General features: G+C 35.3%; 1 protein-coding gene across 8 annotated transcripts in view; it reads right to left on the minus strand.

Moving 5' to 3' along the window:
- The window catches only part of LOC134537711 (uncharacterized), a 66,239-nt gene that overhangs the window by 26,911 nt on the left and 13,685 nt on the right, over positions 1 to 25,643 (minus strand). For 6 of the 8 annotated variants that reach the window (XM_063378446.1, XM_063378447.1, XM_063378445.1 and 3 more), the window contains 9 exons: positions 24,554 to 24,726; positions 22,052 to 22,233; positions 21,037 to 21,160; positions 16,349 to 16,533; positions 14,935 to 15,088; positions 12,323 to 12,471; positions 11,482 to 11,646; positions 8,833 to 9,071; positions 2,141 to 6,436 (listed from right to left, as the gene is read on the minus strand). In XM_063378446.1, the coding sequence (XP_063234516.1) occupies positions 2,141 to 6,436; positions 8,833 to 9,071; positions 11,482 to 11,646; positions 12,323 to 12,471; positions 14,935 to 15,088; positions 16,349 to 16,533; positions 21,037 to 21,160; positions 22,052 to 22,233; positions 24,554 to 24,691 (5,632 nt within the window). In that variant the 5' untranslated portion in view covers positions 24,692 to 24,726. The remainder of the gene's footprint in view (positions 1 to 2,140; positions 6,437 to 8,832; positions 9,072 to 11,481; positions 11,647 to 12,322; positions 12,472 to 14,934; positions 15,089 to 16,348; positions 16,534 to 21,036; positions 21,161 to 22,051; positions 22,234 to 24,553; positions 24,727 to 25,643) is intronic. The other 2 variants (XM_063378450.1, XM_063378449.1) reach the window with 1 other exon arrangement.

Consider the following 25,643-nt stretch of genomic DNA (forward strand, 5'->3'; position numbering starts at 1 on the left):
CTTCATTTGTTAATACAACATCTAGATTATGTACACATTGTATAAGTTATGCCAACATTGGGAGTTATGTATTGCTTTTGTTTTAATACCTACCATGTGTCTATGATTAAATTGAAAGATATTTTAGTTTTTTTGGTAGAATTTTATTAAAGTTGGAGAGATACAGTGTACACTTAATCTGTAACTCTAAAAAAGAGCCTCTTTTCTGCATTAAAATAATAGAACTGCTTGTCAAACATTCTCTAAAAAGGTGCCGTGATAATTAAAAAAAATGTACCATTTTTATGAGTTATTAGGTTTGATTAGTTAAAACCAGAATACTTAAAAATAGTGTAGATAGTTGGTTAGGTTAGGTTAGCAACATATAAAATACTTTAAAGTGTGGCTGGTTGATTACGTCTGATTAGCCACATTAAAATATTAGGGATGTACGAATCCTTGGTTTTCAGTTTGGTTCGAATCCGATTGGAATCCCTGGCAATATATGATATATGAATCCGATTCCGAATATTAAGCACAGAATAATTAAAAATAATGTGAGTTCTCTTTTTTCTAACTGTAACTACTGGCAATTATTTCTTACATTGAAATTGAAATGTTTATAATTATATTAACTTAATTAATAATAAACCCTCTAAACGATGAAATTAAAAACATTAAGCAAGTCTCAAATATTCCCTACTTGGCCTATCTAATTCAATTGGTTTTCAGAAGTTTCAGAATACTCTTTCTTGTGTAGCATTAAATGTTTCTTCATGCTTGAAGTACTACCAGAGGTACATTTAAGCTCACGTGCACACGTTTTACACTTTGACTTAAAATCGGAAGTTTTAGCAAAAAAATTCCAAACAAAGCTACGCCAACTACAATGTTTTCGTTTTGACATCACTGGCAGCACACATGCACCATCATGACTGTCGGTACTCATTTTTTTCTAAACCGATATCTGAAAACTGTTTCACCATGAAATATTGTAAATTACAATTCAAGACTCAAATACAAAGACCAGTATGGAGGTTACGTTGAATTTGAACGAATGCAGCACCAGAAGGAAATCTCATCGACGAGCATATAAAGCACAGTTGCAGGAAATATTTCGAGTTTCTGCAAAAAAAAAACCAATCTTTTCAAAAGTGTACTGCAAGTTTTATTTTCAAATAAATGGTGATATGACAAAATCTGCCATGTGAAACAAACTGAAATATACCTACGTGCTCAACAGTGACGCTTGTTGAATAAGGAAATTATTCATTGCATAAATAATTACAGGGAAATTAATTTTCTTTGATACATTTATAAATACTTACGTACTAAGAGCCTAATTTGATTTTTCATTGCTAGTATTTTTGAGCTGTATTAAATAAATTTATAACATTTGTAAATATCTGTAATACTGTTCGAATCCATGTAAGTAAAACGATTCCGGGTTCGGGTAATTGTGGATTCGAACCGTACCCGAAAATATCGGGTACCCGCACATCCCTATAAAATATACTTAAGATTATTATGAATCACCAAATTAAAATATAACTAGGTAATTAAACAAACAATCCTTACTGTTTTAAAATACTTTTAATACAGCTAAGCTAACCATTTGTTCACACCATTTTACAGAATTTTTTATGTAGTAACCTAACCAACCATTCACTCAATGTCATAGTACACTTTTAATGTACCTAACCCAACAACTTGTTAAAACGGTTATATTAATTACTATCAGTATCAAAACACCCTCTTAGAAAATGATTGGAAAAAAAAGTACGTAAAGAAAGCATTTTTAATTATTTTATGAAAAGGAGGCTTTTTCTTCAGGACTACCAAAAGTTCTTATGCAGAAAAAAAAAAATCAAGCAAACACAAATAAACTACAGATGCGAAAACAAACATACATAGCAGTGTAGTAACCATAGTGTGTGTGTGTGTGTGTAGCGTGTGAATGAGCATGTGTTTGTGTGTGACTATAAGAAACTTTAAGTACAAACCATATAATAATATTTAAGTAGGCAGGCAAATTTATAAAACAGCGAAAGCTCATCACAATCTAGCAACTCCCCCCCCCAAAGCATGGGTTTGGTACTTAAAATTGAAAGAACTCTATAAGCAACAGTTACTAAAGGGTTATCTTGAAAACATAACTTACGAGGCAGAATACTTGTGCAGTCATCTGGCTGTACAGGCTGCACTTTCGTCTCTAGGGACGACGATCTCACCATCTCTTGCAGAGCGCTGTCCTGCCAGAGAAGCGGCAAAGAGTCAGACGAACTCTGCACGCCGTTCATAGCCGGCAAGCTGTCGCACCGCTGAGAGCTTGCCGCAGGTCTCGGAGCCAGCGCCGGCTGCTGCAACGCTGCAGGGGCGGAATGTGGAGGTTCATTGGCTGCAAACGTAAACGGAGAGGCAACGATGGTGAACACAGAGGAGTCAGCGGAACTCGAGAGCACAGAAACTTCGGACAGCACGTTACTTCCGACTGCACGAGAAACGTGTACATTACCATTTAACTCCGTCTGATTACTCTCCGCAGACGTTTTCACCCTAGCACCTTTACTTTCCAACATAGACTGTTTGGGTGGCGAGAGTCTTTGTGGAAGTGACGTGGACACATTGTTCACCACTACACGAGAACCCTGAACATTACTAGATAAATTAAGCAAATTAAATGTATTTGACGAATTTACACTTCCGTTCTCTATCTGGACTTGTTTGGGTAGCAACATTCTAGGCTGAGGTGTAACATTGTTGCGCACAGTTTTCAAAAGTCTGGAGTTTTGATCACGCTGTTCTTCAAACTTTACATTCACTGAACGTGGAACAACTGCAGCCTTGCTAGTGTCTGTGTTTGATGGCTTCGATGGCACTGAAGTTAATGGTGCATTTTTGCCACCCTTTTTTCTAGACAGTTCTGAATATACACCGGGAACTGACACACACGCTACAGTCGATGTAGGTGACTGAACTGTCCTTACAGTTGGAGTGCCAGTGGATTTTAGCCTGCTAAATGACTCCAACCTTGTAGTTGGTATAGTCTCCAACCTTGTAGTTGGTATAGTAACAGTTTTTGATATTTGCACATTTTGAATTTTTGAAGAAGCAGCAAGTGAAACTGCTTGCACAAATTCCTGGGTCGCACCTGTCAATCTCTGTGCTGATGATTTAACATTTGAAGGAGATAATTTTGAATTCTGAACAGTTGTATACACTGATTCTACTTTACAAGAATTTGATGAAGTCTGTATTGTCCTTTCAGCTAATGAAACTTTTGGGGTACTCGATACAAAATATGTTCTTGCAGCACACGGAACAGTTTTAGATTCATCCTTATCTGTTGGTTCAGTTTTCACAGCTGGTGAAGACTGAAGTACTTTAGCCATAGATGTTGGAGCAAATTTAGGGGTCAGTACAGATTTTGATCTGATTGAGGGAACTGCCTTGTTTGAAATTAATGAAGAATGAGTAACTGGAAAAATCTGTTGCACTTGCAACTTTGGATGAACTTGTGACTGCTGTTGCACTTGCGAATGCTGTTGCAGAAGTGACTTCTGTTGCACCTGCAAATGATGTTGCAGTGTAGACTGCTGTTGCACTTGAGAGTGCTGTTGCACCTGCGAGTGCTGTTGCACCTGCGAGTGCTGTTGCACCTGCGAATGCTGTTGCACTTGCGGCGGCTGTTGCACTTGCGGCGGCTGTTGCACTTGAGAATGCTGTTGCACTTGCGGCGGCTGTTGCACTTGAGAATGCTGTTGCACTTGCGGCGGCTGTTGCACTTGAGAATGCTGTTGCACTTGAGAATGCTGTTGCACTTGAGAATGCTGTTGCACTTGAGAATGCTGTTGCACTTGTTGCTGCTTTTGCACTTGTGACTGCAGTTGCACTTTTGATAACTGTTGTTTTGGAATTGCCACTGTTGAATGATTTGACTGTTCCAAGTTCTCCTTTTGTTTTGATGTTAGAGGTTTAGTTTTAGATATTGGTTTTGGTTTATTTGCAGCAATAGTTTTCATAGCTTTCCCTGATGAAACTTCCAATAAACATACTGAGCTATTTAATTCATGCTTTGCATTAGAAGAACTTGGGGATGTAACAGCAGATTTTAATGGTATTTCTGGAGTAGAAATGATTGGTGGTGACTTCAATGTATTGGATGGACTACACTGGATTGAAGATTTGGAAAAAGCAGTAACAGATACTGCAGATAAGCGTTGTAAAGATGAAACTACGGTCAACTTGCCACTTGCCAGTGTGTCTGCTTTAACTGGTGATTTCGGAGACATTCGTCGCAATGACTCTACTCTTACACTGCGTAGTGAAATTTTAGGTGGTGTAAGAGCACTATTTTTTGGTCTATCTAACATGACTGCCTTTGATGTAGACATCTGCTTCAGAGACTTAGAAACTGATTGTGATACTGCAAAATGAGATGCCTCACCACTCTTCGAAGTGGAAGGCAAATTCTCAAAAACTTTTGAATTTTGCAATGGCTCTGATTTTTCCGACACTGTGGTATTCCCAATTTTGGAATTAGCTGAAACATCAGTTTCAGGCATTTTTGGTTGTTTTGGACTCACTCCAGGAGTGCTACTTGTAGAGTTTTTCTGTGTTATAGGCAGGGGTGAAGGGGTCTTTGAAGCTCCAAGGGCTGTCCTTTGTACACATCCAGTACCAATTTCTTTTTTAGATGTAACCACTGACTGTTCTGTAACAGCAGCATTTGGTAATACCTTACTTTTATCAATTGGAGAGTTATTTTGAGATTGTGAGTCTTCTAAACATTCAGATTTTGATGTTTCCCCCAAAGATGGGCTTTTCTTCAAACTCTCTACAGATTTTATACTGATTTTAGGATTGTTTCCCTGTCTATCACCTGATTTTCCAGCTTCAGGTAGTTTCCTTGCTGTAGAAGGAGTTGATTCAGCTATAGCAGTGTTTGTAACTTTAGGTAAAGATGTGACACTACTAGATGGTATAGTGCTGCAGTTATCACTTATGCCATAGAGAGTTAATGTTTCGTCTTTAGGAGAGTTCAATTCGTCCTTGAAAACTGAGCTTGTGATACAAGATTCCAAAGCTTCCTGTAGATCAATAGACACTTTACTATTGCTTGAATGCACTGTGTTAGGTCTTATTACATGCAGAGAGTTACGCAAAGTCTTACGTAAACTACCTTTCTTTTTCATCTTTTTACCACGTTTATCAGATTCAGAATGTTGCAGTCTTTTCTTATCACTTTCTCGACCACCAAACATGGGACGCCCAAACTTGCTTACTTTTTTTTGAGTCTCCGTATTGTCTGTCGTATTTACAGCACTCTGAGATGGCGGACCTTCGAATAACACTTTTCTGTTTGATGAGTCATTTGGTGACTGTTTATTTTTATCATGCGCAGATTTACTGGAAATATAATTTAACTTGCTGCTACAGCCAAGCAACAAATTCTTTGGGAAAAGTTTTAGTTCGCCAACTACATTTTTATAGTACAATTCCTTATTCTCCCCAACGGTCAATTTTAACTTCTTCACCGAACCTGATTCAGAATCAGAATTTCGGTTTGGTCTAAAATATGCCAAAGTAATTGTCTTTTGATTGTCCGAAGTGGATGTTCTGCTCGTGTTCTCATTTGTGCTGTGTGGTTCCGCCACTTCAGCTTCATCACGTTCCTTACCATTTCTTTCAACTATGTCTGATTTACGTTTCTTCTCGTCTGCTCCTTTGCGAAGTTGCAGGAGGCAGCCGACTGCAGACATGATTTCCTCATTAGACTCTGCATCCATAACTGAGGCCTGCATTCCAGGATCACTCTTCTTATCCGAGACTGAATTTTCAGTTTTAATTCTAATTATATCTGTACCACTTCCTTCATGCTTAGACATTGCAACTTCTGGCTCTAACTTTATTTCCTTTGCTTCAGTGCTTTCGAGCTTTGGTTTCCTCATTCCACCAGAAACTGAAACAACTTTACCTTCCTTTGTGTTAATCCTGATAGCTGATACTAACTTTTCATTTGATGGTGACCTATGTGATTTCCCAGAATAAATTGTAGGTAATGTTTCTTTATTATTGCTGTCAAATTGTTGGCTCGAAGACTCAACAAAACTAAGGAACTCTCCCAAGTAATCTTTAGATGTAGAATTCTTCTGCTGAATGCTTGAAGAAGATTGGGTTGGGGTGAAAATTCCAGGTGGAGGTTTCTTCTGTTTATATGCATTGTCATGAAGCTTTTTCTTCACATTTTTTGACACAGCAGGCATCACTATTGCCCCTAACTCTCCAAATTTGTTGTTTCCACCAACAAATTCATCCTCATCCTTCCAATCTACATCATCTTCCACTTTAATTTTCTTCTTCTTGGGCTTTGTTTCTTTTTCACTTTCACAAGACTTCTTTCGTTTCCGATTTGAATTTTCAAAATAGTCTTCTAAGGACTGCCTCTCTTCTTCATCTGAAACAGAAATAAATCAATTTTAGCAAGTGCATTTTCAGGGTGACCACTCAAATCCTAAAACCAAATTCCTGGATATTTCCTGATGTTCCAGAAATTAATTTTCAATTTGCCAGAACATTCAACTCATTTTCTACCCAATTTATATTCATTCTTTGTAATACATTACACTTAAAAATATAAAAATAAATAATTACTATACCTGCACAAATGTGGAATATTTTTTCTACAAAAAAAATTCTTTTTTTGTCATACAAAAGAAACCCTAAAAACTATAAATTATTACTGTAGTTCCAACTATGTAAAATAATAGAAAATCCAATAAATTCTGATAAATTAATATATATAAAGAACATTGAGGTATGTGTCATTAGCAAGCACAGAACTTTATTTCAGTAATTCAGTTTTTTTAAACCTGCCAGTTTATCATCAATTTTATTGGCTCCAGCAGGAGCTTCTTCAAGAATTTCACACTTTTTGGCTTCCAGTTCTTTCACAGATAAATCCCTTAGCTTGCAACTACGAGATTCAACTAACTGGGCTCTTACAGCTTTGCTTTTGTAAAGCTAGCATGTACATTGTGTGCTGCATGGATAGGCTTTGTAAGTACACATACTGAATACCCCAGATAGCTGACAGTATCATACACACAACTGAGCTACCAGGGTTTCTTCTTTCATGTGTTTATAAGACAATCTGCGTTCACAAATAATCCTCTCTCAACTATTAAAATCAGATTCACTCAGCCACTGGTCCTGAAAGGAAGACTTTGACCTTTTTTGAATACTAGTCTCAGTTGAAAATATTCACCAACACTGATTGTACACTTATAACCACGCATCAGGAATCAACTTTAATTAACCAACAGAAACTATATTAACTTAACACATCACAACATGAAAATGTATGACATCTGCAATACAAAAGCATTGAGATTAAGTTACATAACCTCTAGTTATTTTTTTACATACTTGACATGTCTGTTTGTTACTTCAACAGTTATACTATTTTGATGTACAGCTGTAACGAGTTACGTTATAAGGTTATAACAACAGTAATTAATTAAATTTCAGTTTACTTCCAAGCCTATCTATGTAAACATACCGTAAAAAAATGCAGAATCACATAACTTTCAGCACAACTGTACATTGCTGAAACAATAGTATTTGGTATTATCAGACGAAGTGTTTCCAACTATTGACACGAAAAAGTTTACACTAAAACAAGCATTAGCAGTTATAAAACCAACATTTATTGGCTAAAAAATATACAGTATGAAAATTTAATAAACAGAAAACAAAGATCAACCATCAACAATAAAATTATTAAACTGCTTTATGTATTAAAAAAATTAAGATGACATGCAATAAAAAATACGAATTCACTGTGGTCTGGCATCAGCTTCTAAACCCATTTGTCTGAGCATCACAAACGTAAACATAAATGGTGCCGGGATTGCTGATTACGCTTCTGCCTGCGGACCGCACTATAAATACAGTCATGCATGGAATTAAAAATGCACCATTTACAGCATATCAAACTCAAATAAAAATAATAACATAAAAATATTCAAAACCACAATCAATAAAAATTTAGGTTCAACACTGTGAACATACAAATTTCACTACTGTCTCATGAAACAGTTGGGGTAAAAATTGTGTTTACTATTTAAAATACGGACAATTTTTGACATATGAAATTGACAACAAACAATTATTTAGGTATTTGTATTTGTTTTGTCTCAAGAAGTATGGAAAAATAAACGTCTACGACCATGGGTTACGACAAACCACATGGGCACTTTTTTATCATGAACATCAAAGGAAGAAAATTAGATAGTTGCAACATTGTAAAAACCAATGATTACCATCAATCTACCACCATTTTACAAAGTAACAGTTCACTCGCTGCATTTATATATGATCAAAGAGGTGTTACAACTAAAAAACTAAATAAACAAACACAAATAATGGTTCCAGATTACAGAAGAAATTTGCAGAAAAATGTGTGCAGAAAAACATGTTTGTAAAATTACTAAACTAAATTACAGTTTACGTTGCCACCGTTAATATTCAAAAAGGTGAATAGTTAATTAAGGTTTTAAAAGTAAATGTGAGGTGATTTTGTCACTACTTTGGAAATAAAGCTGTTTTGTACAACATTTTGTGTTTGAAGGAAAATGGTTCGGATTTTGCATCATTTCGCGGTTCCTGAAATTTCCTTACCTCTACTGATAACCAATAAATTCCATTTAATTTTAATAAACATTGTTTACAAAGGCAATTCACTAAGACCAAGGAACCATGTTGGTCATTATGAGACTACCGAGAAACAAGATAGATGCAACCGGGTTCCAATGTAAACAGATAAAAAAAAAATCATTAAAAAATACTTACTCATCTCTCCAGCTTTCATCCAGATATCGCCTAGAACTTCAAGAGAACCGACATCCGGGAATTCTTCCTCCTGATCTATTTCTTCAAGAACCTTCTGCACATCAGAAGGAATCTCCACGATGCCTTCATACCCCTCCTCTTTATCTTTATCCTTCATGTTTCCCTTCTTTCTATGAATTGGATGGCGCTTGTGGTTTTTCTTTGGTGCTTCCAGAAATGAAACTGGCAACTCTGTGTTGCTGTAACATTTACAACAATAAAAATATTGTTTTATTATACCCTTAATATTAAAAACTAAATAAAAAACCATCCAAGTAACCAACTAAAACACAATTCAATTTTAAAAAAATATAACATTCAAAATACACTAGAGTCCCGTTAAAGCGAGGTGTCATGGTTCCGGGTTTGATCCTCGCTATAACCGTGTACTCGCTATAACCGAATTGTACAGATTTTGGCCCCAAAAAATAAAAATTAACCGAAAATAGGATAAAAATTGTGTTTAAACCTGTATAATCAGAAAACAACAAGTTTTATTAACGAAATCTTAATTTCTGTGAGCGGATGTGTGAATTCTCTTTAAAACGATACCCCACAAGTACGGATGCGATCACCAATTGCGTCAAAATAACCAAAATACCCTACCACGCCACGTAAGTATAGCATCTCAGCCCGCAATCGATTACTCGGCTTGGCCCGCGGCCAACGCAGCATTGTCCTGCTATCTATTGTCGATGTGGGCTGTCTGCTGGTGGCCATGTTGGTTCGGGATGTTGCGAACAGGTGGCGCTAGTGTAGCGCGACGATTTCATTCCTTACAAAAAAAGCAGGAGTGCGGCAACACACGTACACCTCAAACGAAATAGTCGCTTGAAAACTATACTTTTTTCATTTAAAGAAACCTGTAAACTTTTTTTGAAAATAAATTTGGGATTAAACTCAAACTATCACCACCCCCTTCCCTGACAGATACCCCAAAAACTGACCGAAACAAAACAAGAAAACTGTCCTAGCGATTCGGAAATAAATACGGTAGTGCCTACTATTTGTCAGATAGCAAAATAAATAACATGACGTGTTTGTAAACGTGTCACGACAAATAATTCAAAACAAGTTTATAAATATTTGTGTATTATTAACGCGATCAATTAGCAACAAGTATAAAGACGGCTCTAACGTTTTTGCCCTAACATAGCTATAAACAATGTTATTCGTTAATGAAAATGTCCCAACAAATTAATTAACATTTATATTTTAAAAAAAGTGTGCATTGTTATGTTTATTGGCGGGAAAAAATATATATGTTGTCTATTTTCTAAATAATAAGAAATGCGTACAAGTATATATATATTCAAAGGCTTGGTTTATTCGAGTCGAGCATACCTTGGCCTTGAAGCCAAGCGGAAATTTGATAAAAGAAAGAAAGGATGGGATTCTATTTTTAAAGCCACGCACTTAGGTGGCGACTGCAAGGCTGAATAATGTGACAGGTGTCAACGGCAAGATGTCTAGTGGCGAGCGAGAGGGGTGGAGATAAAGCAGACAAATAACCAAGGCGCGCTTCACGCTATCACGCCGTAAATTCCTCAAAAAGACCTCGTTATAGCCGTGTTTTCGCTATTACCGTGCTCGCTATAACGGGATTCTACTGTAATAAAAATTATATAAACACATTGGATACACATATATGCATAATTTTTTTTATAAAGTTGCCAACCATTTGGAGTACCATTAGCAGCATGTATGTGAACGTAGCACTTTACACTGCAACACATGGTTATTATTTAGGCATCGTATTTACCCGAATGCAAGATGAGACCAAAACTTTCTTTCTTCATAAAGGAATTTTTTTTTAGTCATATTATATGGGAATTTGTTAAAACAAACGTTGACATAACAAGAAATTTCAGCTGATGCAGGTTGAGTGTGATGTTAATATTCTGTGGCCCCTCATTTAATTGTATTTAAACACATGTTAAGTTTATTTTATTTGAATTGTCCACAGTTATTGTTGATGAGTCAGCAATAAATGGTCAATGATGTAGATTAACATCAAGCAGGAAAAAAATTATCAACAATGTGAATCTAATTTTTACACCACAATGCAAGCCAAATTTGAATTTATATGCTTTAAGTTTGTGAAAAATCCTTGTCTTGCATTCGGGTAAATATAGTATTTTGATTTCCCATTGGACAAATTTTTTTATCTTTTCAAAAAGCAGCACCACTGCACTGTTAGCTAGCATTAGTCCTCCCCTCCTCTATTTAATTGCACATCTCGACCTGTCACTCATGCAAGCAAACACAAAGAAACGTCACCAGAGCGCTTGACTTTGTGACTTCTCTGGCATGGTATACAGATAAGGCCCACATCTAGTAAAATAACATTTTCCATACAAAATCTACAGCAAATGGACTTAGCACTCAAAAGATACAGTTCCACCATGCTGTGTTTATGCTCATTTTGGTGAAAGTAGTGGTTAGTCCAAGAAGCTTTAATTTTCAATAAGATGTCCATATTTAATTTTGAAAACTTGTCAGTTTTGCACCAGACAACCGAACACAGATTTGGTGTGAAATGTGGCAATAACGTATAGTGGTTGTGAGCGGGTCTAACAGTCCAAAATAAGTTTCGGAAAAAGGGCTTACTTCTTGTTGGCCAGGACATCTGTCTGAGAGGGTGGTGGAGCAGCGTAGTGACGTGACGGATCCTCAGGGTGAGATCCAAAATCTTTCCCTTGAAGCCACAGGTGGTATCGGTCAGGCTGGAATCTCTTCACAAAAGTATCCATGCTAATCTTCACCATGTCTCCCCTGGAGAAAATCCACAACTTAGAACAGAGCAAACAATCACATACAATTAACTCAAAGGAAAAAAATAAATTTTCAAAAGGAATTTGCCTACAAGAATAATTTCTCATGCTACCATTGCTTTTTATCTTACATCATTTATGTGATCAAAAGAAAATACTACTATATCAATCCGCAGCTCTGCGAAAAAACAGTTCTATTTTTTTTTTTAATTGCCTCAAAAAATATGCACACTTAGATCTTTATTTATTTTTGTACATCATATTTTCTATATATTATATATATATATATATATATATATAAAAAGCAGTCAGTTCAACACTAAAAATTGTATTTCAGATGTACAATGTTGACAACATTTTCCATTTTCTAGTGTTTTAAGTGATGATAAAACACTTGTTTCCATATATCTAATTACTAGAAATTTTTTGACAAATAGACCATTAAAACAATCAGGACTCAACAATAACTTTCAAGTCAAATTCAGATATAAATAAAATTGATGCCTGACACCGTAAGATTTGAAGTAAGACAACGAAAAATTATATTTTAATTATAATTGATATACTTCACTGTTCAGTATTATATAAACTTATAAATTTAATAATGAAAATACTAGTGTTCTATCTATACACTGCTATCCAGATTTCAAGACAAAAATAATTCAGTAACAACAAACCTGCATGAGCACTGTGATGCCCTCTTTCCATATTCCACCCAGCGTGGCGTAGCAAAATTAGTTGATTCTGCACAGTTGAAGCCATGGTTGAAGCCCGCGTGATAGCCGTATGGGAAAGTGATCATTATCTCCCCCGCCTCTTGTGTTATCTAAGAGAAAAACATGCAATACACAGCTTAAATTAACACAGAAAAATAAAATCTAAACAAAAATTTAAACTATTTTAAAGTGTAAAACTGGATAAATTAACCAATCTGCTACACGAGCGCTACACAAGTGTGACACCTCTGCGATTGTGAAGGAAGGTGATTGAGTGGTTAGATCACTCACCTCCCACAAGGATACTCACGTTCGAATCCTGGCTATGTCACAATCTGGTTGTTTGCAAGCGGTTAACATTGTGATGTTGCAAGGAGCTAATGGATTTACTAAGGCTCTCCTGTTTCCTCCATCTATTCATTCCATCAAGGCTTTATTTTCATCTCATCACTATCATTGGTTACAATGTAGCTGAGACCATAAAATGTTAAGCTTAATAAGTCATTGTGGTCATCCCAAAAAAAAAATGTATATTTTATAATCTATTGTTAGGAACAAAGCAACTTATGAAAAAGGATAGTGGTTCCTCGTTACGGCTCAGTCTCACATGCCATGTTGAATATTTTGTTTTCTCATAACTATTATCTAAGAGGTCCTCCTAGTCAGGGGTGTATTTATGACAGTGAGGTGGGATGATAAGACTGACACTAACCGGTGTTTCTGGCATTGTATCATCTCTAAGAGCAAGGCTTAGGCTTTTCGACATGCATGGACAACTATGAGATTTGAGTGGTACAATTACAATGTATGGCAAAGAAATAAAGATAAAGATATATTGTCATTCCCTTGAGTGCTTTTAAGAATATGTAACGGATGGTTGAATCCTAAAAATTACCCTGGGGAAAAATTATGTTTTTTAGGCATTTTCACTCTCCTAAAATACAGTTTAAAAACAAAACATCTAAACAGAACCAGTCAACCCCTCGACGTATTTTAAAATGCTTTCCGTAAACAGATACCACTACAGTAGAACCTCGATGATACGTTTCCGTTTCATACATTTTCCCGTGTCATACGCCGATTAATTTTGGTCCCGCCGAAAGTTCTATATTTACAATGGTTTACTTTCCCGGAACATACACTTATTAAATGTTTAATTTCCCGTTTCATACGTTTTTACGAAGCGGAAAAGTCCTAAAATTCACAAATTTTTTTGTTATATTCCTTCTGATAAACTAAGTTTTAATGCTTTTATTTTGAAAAACGTTCATTGTTTACCTTTGCAAACGTAAGAAAATAACTTTATCGCACCATAGATATGGATAGTATCGGGAAGACTGTGCACTTCGCTATTAGCATCTATGGCCAGCACCAAGCGAGACTAGTGGCGCGAATGATATTGAAAATGGTGCACGCGATTTACCAAGGCACGGATCTCATATTTTGTGCATTCATTAATCTTTGAACTGAATATACTTGTTTGTTATTGTTTTCTTACGATCGGATTGTTTTATATTTTACGTTTCTCAAGTTAAAATTTTATTGAAAATTGTTCTGTTGCATAAAGTTGTTTGTAAAATGAAACAAACCAGCAAAAATTTCTGTTTTTCTTTTTACAATAGCCTAATTTTTTTATTTCTAATTTAGGCTTGGTGACTTTTCCCCTCTCCAAGAAAGGACTGCTTTACTTGATTATGGACTGTATTTTACATTTCTGGTAGTGTTATTATATGTATATATAATGATGAATTCATATCTTTCATTAATATGATGCAATTATTTACACATTATGTATTTAAGTTTAATCTGACATCGGGCTGGTATGCTAGATTGAAAATTTTTTTTATTATTGCCATTCCCTTTTCATACACTTTCCCGCATCATACACCATTTTTGTGCCCTCCGTTGAAAAGTGTATGACAGGGGTTCTACTGTATATCATCTTGGGCAGTTTTTTAAATCTCGTGGTTTTTTTCTGATGCTCTATAAACAGTATGTGTGCAGAGGCAGACAGGGGCCTTAAGGGCTAAAACTAAAATTTAAAACTATACCTCCTTTCCATTTATTGTTCTCTCACAAATATTTTCAACAAATATTTACTATGTGTAATGTAATTGCAAAAGCTTTTGTAACTATGAACACTTACACAATTTTTTAAAACCATTACACTACACTCAGTAAATATATGTTGAAAATATTTGTTACAGAACCAAAATTCAACAGAGGTATAGTGTTAATGTTTAAATGGCTTGTAACTAACAGTAATGGGGAAATGAAATAATCAACATGGCATGCAAGACTGAGCCTTAAGTTGCTTCGATACTGACCCAGAGCTCATAAATTTTTAGTTAGGCTGAAGGTCAAGCACGTATTATAGACCTTTGCATCACAATATGACTGCAATAATTCAAGCATACCAGCCACAAACTACATTATGATGGAATTTCAAGAAACATTTTGTCATCACTTACGGAAAAAAATAATCCTAATTAGTACCTATGTAGTACGTACATTTTTTGCTGAAAATTTTACTTGAAAGAAAATAAAACATCTCATTAATTAAATTAATTTACCTTATTAAATGGAATTGAGTATTTCTTCATGACTTGCGGAGATATCAGAGACATTTTGTGCCGCAGGAACGCTGAACATGACTTGTATGCCTCTGGGAAGAAACCATTTGCAAGCCTTTCGAAACGCCGACCATGTTCAGGTGGGATCGCATACCTGCAAGATTAAAGATAAGTTCTTAATATGTAACACAAATAACTTGTTAAAATCCATTCCCCAAACCTTAGAAGCTAATCCTAGGTGGTGTTAACCTCAAAATCTTAGAACGTTTTATGTAAATGAGGTAGAGAGCAGGCTCGATTTATTTTTATAGTTTTTCTGTCACTATATTGGAGCAACAATGCAAAATTTACTGTACAAAAATTTAATTACCCACATCAAAACATCTATCTAATTTTTAGTCTCACAAACTGAAGCAAAACTACACACAAATATGTTAACGTGTAGTTAGTTTACATCTTTTCTTGTTGCGTGAAAAAAAAATTAGAAATTTTTTTTACTTAATGTTGTTGGAAAGAATAGTAATTGGTTGGACACAACTGTTGATCACATGTATGAAATTGTAAAATTTATATGAAATTCACATTTATTTGAAATCGAGAAAAAAGTAATTTTTTAAGGAAAATCATAAGCTGTGGAGAACTAACATGTCTCGATTTTCAGCTATATTTGGATCAATCCAATAAGCGACACTCAATAATATTTAGTGATGTAGATTATTAAGTGCTTGTATTTGCTTTGCTTTATGTGTTGAGCAGAGGGTTGTGTTTTATAAGTTAAATATCCATTTACATAAAACAGTTCAAAACACCTTAACTAAATATATGTAATGATATCCAATGGAAGAGATGAAATCCTAGAGGGTGTAACCAGGAGAATTCTGTTTGAGAAAGGAAAATACATTTTAATAACACTATATTTTGTGATCACATGCAAAGATTGCTTATTCTAAAGAAGAAAGACTACTGTAGCTGGATTATTTGGCTATAAAATTAAAGGCCAAGGTAACTATAAAATTAATGGCATCATTTTTCAGTTTGTGAAGCAAAATTTATAATCATAAATCATTATTATTACAAGCCTGCATCTGGATCAGCTTATGCATAACAATTTATAGTTATTCATTTTCTTATGTTTTTTATACATAGCAATAAAAATGTTATGGTATTTAAATAACCAGGTATAAAGATGTGGACTTCAAAACATTGACTGCTAAGAAGACAATTGTACTTACACAAGAAAAAAAATATTATATTTTAAAATTTGTATGTAATACGTATGTTACATTATCAAACTTTCAATCATTAAAATACAAGTATTTTTATTAAAAACTATTTTTATTTTTTGTAACACTAAGCACCAAGCCTACCCACAACTAGGTTTTATAGAACTCTTATTACCACACAGAACCCTCACCATGTCTTTGGAGCTCCAAAATGTAAGTAATTGATGCTGTACAAGTCCATATCCTCCGTATGCCATGCAAACGTTGTCTTCCACATTCCAAAATAAAGATATGCTGTGTTCACTCCTTCTATGCTTATTCCATAATCCTCATCAACAAAGTCTAGGATAGTCCCCAGCCGGTTGATGTTCCATACCTGAAGCAAAAAACACACAAGAAAGATTACTAAAAAAAAAAAAAAAATCTGGGATTAAAGAATCTGATAAACTTTCTGAAAAATTATTAGGAACCAATTCATAACTCATTTTTTAGCCAGGTCTATAACTATAAAGATTTGCACAGAATATAATGAATGCACTGCGTGAAATGTTATGCATGTGTGGGAATTTTCGCAAATGTGACACAGCATACAAGAATTAATTCACTTTCAACGTGCACACATCAGACCGAGTCGGTTTTCTGATGAACATGAAAGGATTTGTCCTGCAATGAGTTCTCGATGTAAATGCTTCTTTTTGTTTTTGCTGCACAAATGCTTTTCTACAGTCAATACTTACGGATTCTTTTCTTTGTGTAATTCTATCATTTCTAAGCAAAATCGTAAATCCTTCACAATTGTGGTTATATATCATGAACACCAAAACATGCTGCACAAAGTAAAATTTTTTTTATGATAGGCGAGGAGCCAGCTTTAGAAATAGGCTGTTTATTTGACACTGTTCAACATAAATTTCCAGTAGAAATACATAAGCAAAAATCCAACTCTTGACAACTCTAACACTTTGCAAGGAAATAAAATTTCACACTTTACAACTATACACTGGTCTTAAAGAATATCCATCCATCCATCCATCCATCCATCCATCCATCCATCCATCCATCCATCCATCCATCCATCCATCCATCCATCCATCCATCCATCCATCCATCCATCCATCCATCCATCCATCCATCCATCCATCCATCCATCCATCCATCCATCCATCCATCCATCCATCCATCCATCCATCCATCCATCCATCCATCCATCCATCCATCCATCCATCCATCCATCCATCCATCCATCCATCCATCCATCCATCCATCCATCCATCCATCCATCCATCCATCCATCCATCCATCCATCCATCCATCCATCCATCCATCCATCCATCCATCCATCCATCCATCCATCCATCCATCCATCCATCCATCCATCCATCCATCCATCCATCCATCCATCCATCCATCCATCCATCCATCCATCCATCCATCCATCCATCCATCCATCCATCCATCCATCCATCCATCCATCCATCCATCCATCCATCCATCCATCCATCCATCCATCCATCCATCCATCCATCCATCCATCCATCCATCCATCCATCCATCCATCCATCCATCCATCCATCCATCCATCCATCCATCCATCCATCCATCCATCCATCCATCCATCCATCCATCCATCCATCCATCCATCCATCCATCCATCCATCCATCCATCCATCCATCCATCCATCCATCCATCCATCCATCCATCCATCCATCCATCCATCCATCCATCCATCCATCCATCCATCCATCCATCCATCCATCCATCCATCCATCCATCCATCCATCCATCCATCCATCCATCCATCCATCCATCCATCCATCCATCCATCCATCCATCCATCCATCCATCCATCCATCCATCCATCCATCCATCCATCCATCCATCCATCCATCCATCCATCCATCCATCCATCCATCCATCCATCCATCCATCCATCCATCCATCCATCCATCCATCCATCCATCCATCCATCCATCCATCCATCCATCCATCCATCCATCCATCCATCCATCCATCCATCCATCCATCCATCCATCCATCCATCCATCCATCCATCCATCCATCCATCCATCCATCCATCCATCCATCCATCCATCCATCCATCCATCCATCCATCCATCCATCCATCCATCCATCCATCCATCCATCCATCCATCCATCCATCCATCCATCCATCCATCCATCCATCCATCCATCCATCCATCCATCCATCCATCCATCCATCCATCCATCCATCCATCCATCCATCCATCCATCCATCCATCCATCCATCCATCCATCCATCCATCCATCCATCCATCCATCCATCCATCCATCCATCCATCCATCCATCCATCCATCCATCCATCCATCCATCCATCCATCCATCCATCCATCCATCCATCCATCCATCCATCCATCCATCCATCCATCCATCCATCCATCCATCCATCCATCCATCCATCCATCCATCCATCCATCCATCCATCCATCCATCCATCCATCCATCCATCCATCCATCCATCCATCCATCCATCCATCCATCCATCCATCCATCCATCCATCCATCCATCCATCCATCCATCCATCCATCCATCCATCCATCCATCCATCCATCCATCCATCCATCCATCCATCCATCCATCCATCCATCCATCCATCCATCCATCCATCCATCCATCCATCCATCCATCCATCCATCCATCCATCCATCCATCCATCCATCCATCCATCCATCCATCCATCCATCCATCCATCCATCCATCCATCCATCCATCCATCCATCCATCCATCCATCCATCCATCCATCCATCCATCCATCCATCCATCCATCCATCCATCCATCCATCCATCCATCCATCCATCCATCCATCCATCCATCCATCCATCCATCCATCCATCCATCCATCCATCCATCCATGCATGCATGCATGCATGCATGCATGCATGCATGCATGCATGCATGCATACATACATACATACATACATACATACATACATACATATACTGTATTCCACCAAATGAAAGACAAGGATTTTTCAAAAGCTTTAAATAAAAAAATATATTTCAAATACATATTGCACTGAGATAAAAAGATAACAATATTGTTGATTTTATTGCTTGCCAATTATTATTAAGATACATCATAGACCATTGATTTCAATCACATTGACAATAACGGCAGAATATTTAAATAAAGTAAAATTAGCCTGTGTATAAATACAATTAAATAATTAGGCACAGAATATTAACAATTTAGGCACTGAATATTAACATCACACATAACCTGCATTAGCTGAAATATTTGTTTTATCAATGTTTGTTTTTAACAAATTACCATATCACATGATATGTATTGATACTGGGAACTTAGTGAACCAAACATTTAATAGTTACTATTTCAACATCATAGTTTTTGTACATTATTTTATTTTTGACCCTTGACACCTAGATTTGATTTAGAGGGGTGGATTGAAGTTAACCTTCGAGATTTGTATTCAAGAAAATATGGGATTCGACCCACAACTACATTTAAGGCTGGGCTTCATTGGAATCCAGAAAAACCACGTGATTGACATTTACATGCAAACAAATGTTCACATGATTCCCAAAATTTTTGTAATAGCGGATCAGAGCCAAAAGCTACTACAGAACCAAGGAAATTATGGGGAAAAGTGTATCAAAGATAGAAGCATTCCAAGATGCCATGTATCTGTGATAAAACAGAACACTGTTAATCAAGTATATATTAATTAGTAACAATATCTTTGTTAATATCAATTGTTATTTTGACTAACACTTTGTTCCTTGTTGCAAAACCTGTTCTTCGTTAAATGTTGGAATTTTGGGTTAAAAGTGTAGTAAATCTGATTTAGTAAGGCCTATGGACGTGTTTTGTCTGTGGCTATTTCTGGTGTATTAAAATTGATATTTCTTTATTTACATAAATACATATATAAATAGAGAATTATATACACAGATTTTCACCCTAACACTTTAGTGCTATCACATTACTGATGCTAGATAGGATGAGTCTGAATTCAAATGACTAACTTCGGCTCCAGGTACTTCACAAAAAAATAAGCTGAAAATGTATTATGCTGTAATACTTCCCGAGGCAAGTATACACCTTAGAAGTTGGAGCTAAACCACTAGTTAATTACAAATACAATTTTTTTAAGAGGAAACACAAAATGTTTGGATAATGCAGAAATTGAATGTATAGAGAGACAGAGACAGAGACACAGACAACACACACGCAATCATCACAAAACTCATCGCTGTAATTGAAATAACTGAATAATTAAAATAATTGGTGATGACACCCTATGTTCCATAAATATATTGACATGTTGTCAATTCATCACTGAATTAATTATTTTACAAATATCCATTTATCTTTACCTCATTTTATATTTAAAGTAAATTCTCACCGGCCTCACAGAGAATCAACTCCAAATCCTCTGACTAGTGCACCTAAGGACGCGAATAAACATGCTTAGCCAGCAGATGTAAATTTGACACGTACTCTTGTGGGATCAGGGCTTACTGGAGAGCAAATCAAATGAACATGGACAGACCAGTGTCGCCAGTGGCTGTGGATTCAGTCAGCCGCACAGCGGGTGAGTTGTAAACACCAGTAGACTTGCGCTGGTGAGCTGGCAACATTGGAGAGCCCGCACTTACGTCCCTTTGTTTTCTCAGAAACAGCTCCCTAGCTGTATCTTTGTCCGTCATATCTCGCACTCCAGCATACTCCGAACACTACCTGGTGACTATGGTTCAAAACCATGCTCTTGAAGCCGAGCTCTAATTATGTAAATTTATTGTGTGTATAATGTGTTTCAATAATAACTAATAAAACTTAATACTTTAAACCACAATGAACTGTAGTTACGTACATTCACATCAGGGTCTGTAAGGCTCCCTGAAACATCGGCACCATAAATAGGAGATCCATACATAATCTTTTTCCAGTACGTCCTCTCCAAATCTTCATAGTCAAAGTGTGTAGGTGTCTTGTACCTGAAATCACATTTCAACAAGCATGCTTGGACATGAAAGATTGGCAACACAAAAAAAAATGTTAGCTACAATAAACAAGGAAACAAACAGATGCAAAAATTACAACAAAACTATAAAAAAAAAATTTGTTGGGTAAAAAATGATTCACTAATTTACAAGATTCCAATGAAACAGAAGGATTCAGAATCCAATGGTTATAGAATCAAAACTAGTTAGTTCCCCCATACATCAAAATTACAGGTAGCCTAGTTCATTATTTTAATAATGGTATCAAAGCTGATTAGCTGATACCTTCAATTATGATTTTCATTTAAATTATCAGAATTTTTCAATAATAGAAGATTTTTGATTTAGTTTTATCAACTACACACAGCCACTTTATTGGTATTCTTATTTAATAGGATTATTTGTGTTAACAAGGTTTCATTCAAATAATAAGTAATTCAATCAATTAATTGGAAAAGTTTTTATTTAATAATGACTTCTAATTTTATAAATAATGTGTGTCTTGTGAGGAAACAGTTAAATAATAGTACTATATTTAAATAAGGCTGAATGAAAGCTATACTTCAAAAAATAATAAATATCTCGCTTTTTATACTTAACTGCTACAAATCAAAATATGTATTAACTAAAAATCATCTACTATAAATATGAATATTTCTGAAGTACAATTATTTCAACATTGGGCATTACACGTACAGATGGAAATATACTGACTTTTATAAAGTCCAAGTATTTACTTTCACCAAGCACTAAATTTTGAAAAGAAAATAATTACTTATTCTAAAACTATGCCCTAAGCGAAATTTTTTTTAAACCTTATTATATAAACCTACATACAATTCTGCATTAGTTTTGAGATGTTTTTATTTTAAATAATACTCTTACCTGTCACTGCTGGCAAGTTCGTGGTATTCTCTGACAGTCATGGCCTTCTTCTGTACATTTATTTGAGTGTATAGCCCTGGTTTGCCATCCACAACTTGACAGATAGGTGCTGGAATTGTGATGTCAATATTTTCTACGGCATAGCCCGACTTGCGTGCTACCCACTCAACCGGTGGAATAACCTTGAGGAAAAAAAATTGCAGTCGACACACACTGACCGTATACGTACTCATGATTATATGCACTTAAGATTTCAAAACATACATATATGAGACACTAGAATAATTGTCAAAATGACTTCTTAGAGTCCTTAAATGATGTACATTTGCTTTGTAAGTCATAACAGGAAAATGGTTAACTGCCAAGTACAATTATTTCATATTAGAAGTTATATACATATTCTCTATAAGGTTTTCTTTTATGATATCTTTATAAAAATAAATGTTTGTTAGTTTGTTCAGTATGCTTTCCTAAACAATTCATCCAATTCACTTGACCTATAAAACACAAGAAAGGTCACTGTCTAAATGAGATTTCAAAAATCCACCCCCATCCCCATTAAAAAAGAACTTGAACACTACTTGATTAAATTTAGATCATTTTGCATTTAAAATAAGGGTAAAATTAATGTCTATCATTATTTATAAAAAAATTGCTTGTCACTGTCTACATTAAATAAAAAACACCTCCCTAAAACCAAATTTTTGTACTTTTTGATGAAATCTAGCACATATTACATTTAAATTATGGGGGAAATTACCATTTTCAACTGATTTAGAAAAAAAGGGAATGTCGAAAAAAAAACACCCTTATCTCCCTTTCCCACCCTTTAAGATAGAAATTTTGTACTTCTTGATGAGAATTTGCACAAATGACATTCAAATTAAGAAAATTACTGTTCAAAGTATAATTTCGGAAAAAAAGTGAAAGATCACTGCCTATGTGAGATTTTGAAAAACTACCCGATCCCCCCCCCCTTTTTTTATCCCTTTAAGCATAATGTTGGTAAAAATAAATAAAATTAAGCACAATTAATGTTAAAACAAGAGGAAATTTACAACTTTGATTTCAAAATAACCAACTCCATCTCCCTGTGCACATGAGGTTTCATAAACCACTTTCCCCTTTTCCCAAGCTTTAAAACAGGATATTGGTATTTATTTATGACATTTTGCATACTTGCGTTAAAATTAAGAGGAAGATACCGTATGTCCGATTAAAAAAAAATTCACATCCCCCTGTTCACTTGAGATTTCGAAAAGCCACACCCAGATTCCCCTTACTATCTCTAAAGCAGTATTATGGTGCTTGCTAATTGATGAACTTTGGCAAACCTGGCATTCAAGTTAATTAGACAAAAATTAACTGTCTACATTTAATCATAAATTTATCCCCATCAAATTATCTATGAGATTTAGAAAAACCATCCCAATCCACCTTTCCCATCACTTAAAAGTATAGTACTGGTACAACCTGATATCTTGCACACCTACCATTCAAAAGAGGGAAATTACTGTTTCTGTCTGATTTCCATAAAAAAAAAAGTTTATTGAATACATGCATTCTCACTCCTTTAAAGATAATTTTTCACTCCTTAATTAAATTTTTCACTCAGTAATTAAATTGTTCATACCTTGATGAAATTCTTCCCATTATGTTAAAAATACAATTAAAATTACTATTCAACCTACTCTTTTCCCTGACTACATTAAATAATTACCCCCATTAGACTTTACTACCCCTGGGATTTTATTGTCAACATCAAATTAAAAAAAAAAGTTAACTGAAAAGAGATTATGAAAAACAACCTCCATTTCCCTTTCCTACCCCTAAAAAGTAATATTTTGGTCCGACCAGATTAAATTTTGCACACCTGACAAAAATGAGAACAACACTACTATCAACACATTTATTTAACAAAAATTTAACGGAATACATGAGATTTTGAGAGACTACTTCCCCGCCTTCCACATCACCTTTTTTTTTGCCCCTTAAATAAGAAATTATGCAACTTTTGATGAAATTTTGCACACTTGACGTTCAAATTATAAAGACAATGACTGTCTACATCCAATTTAAAAAAAAAAATCCTTCTAACCCTGTGTTCAGCCCAGGCAATGCCGGGTACTTAGGCTAGTTACTAATAATAATAATAATAATAATAGGAATCATTTCAACATTAATAACACAAAGCATATCCACTAATAATGATGCCGAAACCCATCTTGCACAGTTTAATAAAACAAATCCATGCAAAAACTTTGCAGGTTAAAAAAATGGACATACTCACCTTTGCTTCAAGAGACAACTATGTATTTCAGGCACATAACATTACTTATTAATTTGTTAAAAATGTTTTTGTGCCTCTAAAGCTACCAACCTAACAAGCATGCTACCAACCTACAAAGGATTAATGTTGAACTTACATTCTGTCAACTAATCATGCCATCATCTGTACCAAATAGATAACACAATCAAATGTAATAAAGTGTTCAATAATACCTTTGCAAGTCCTGCTTTATGTGCACCCATTTTTTCCATATGAGCTATGTAGCCAGTGAAATCTTTGAACTCTTCAAACGTTGGGCGAAACACCATGATCTTGGGCCCACCGGGGCCCACATTGCCGTTGCCTTCCATACTCGAGTGTTGACAGATCTCACGTTATCTTAAATCTGAAAAGGAAAAATTCTCCAGTAGCGATAACAAAGAATCAGACTGAAGTCAGTGAATGACCAATTTTTATTTTGTGGACTTAAAAAAAAAGAAGATTAATGGTTTAAAACATGGCTAATCTCAAGTGGTTTTATAAAAAAAAAATTAAAAGGTAATTTTAAATATAATAGCTTGATAAATTTTAATGAAAGATCTAATTCCACACTAATAACAACAATTGTTTGTTAATGTTTGTGATTTATAGGAACAAATAATTATATACTAATCAAGATCTTATCATTTAAATTATCTGAATAAGTTGTAAATTATATCTAGCTAAATAATCCTCTAATCCTCTAAAATTAAAATTAAATAGTAACTGTAGTCAAAACTATTAAAAAAATAAAAAAAGGAAAAAATTACTATTTTTTGAAAATTCCTATTTTCTGGGAAATCCCTGATTGAAATGAGATTCCCCTTTCTGTGGGAAACACCCATTCTCTGAAGAATCCTCATCCTGTGGGGAAATGCCCTCTCTGCGGTTAAGTCCCAGTCTGATGTGCAGATCTGCTGGACTTCAGTTCTTTGATTTGATAAGTTTTCTGGTTCAACGTCAGTGGCAGAAAGCGGGACGTTGTATGGCTTTCATTTGAACATGCTGAGAACCAAAATACCTAATGTAATTTAAAAAAACTGGTATAATAAAAAAAACCGGGCCATTTGTTTTTTTAACCTTTTTTTGTTTAAACCATGATCAAAAATGAGATCAATTAGTGGCAGGGACAAACATCCCAAATTAGGAAAATTGTGTGAGGGATCAGCCTTGACTTATAGTCAGACATCACAGCATTTATAGGTACTTTGAATGATTCTTGCATTGGGGAAGATTTAAAAAAAATATATATATAACCATATGCCAATGCCGGTTTAAACTGGT

Source organism: Bacillus rossius, chromosome 12 (assembly GCF_032445375.1).
Source record: "Bacillus rossius redtenbacheri isolate Brsri chromosome 12, Brsri_v3, whole genome shotgun sequence".
Taxonomy (NCBI): domain Eukaryota; kingdom Metazoa; phylum Arthropoda; class Insecta; order Phasmatodea; family Bacillidae; genus Bacillus; species Bacillus rossius.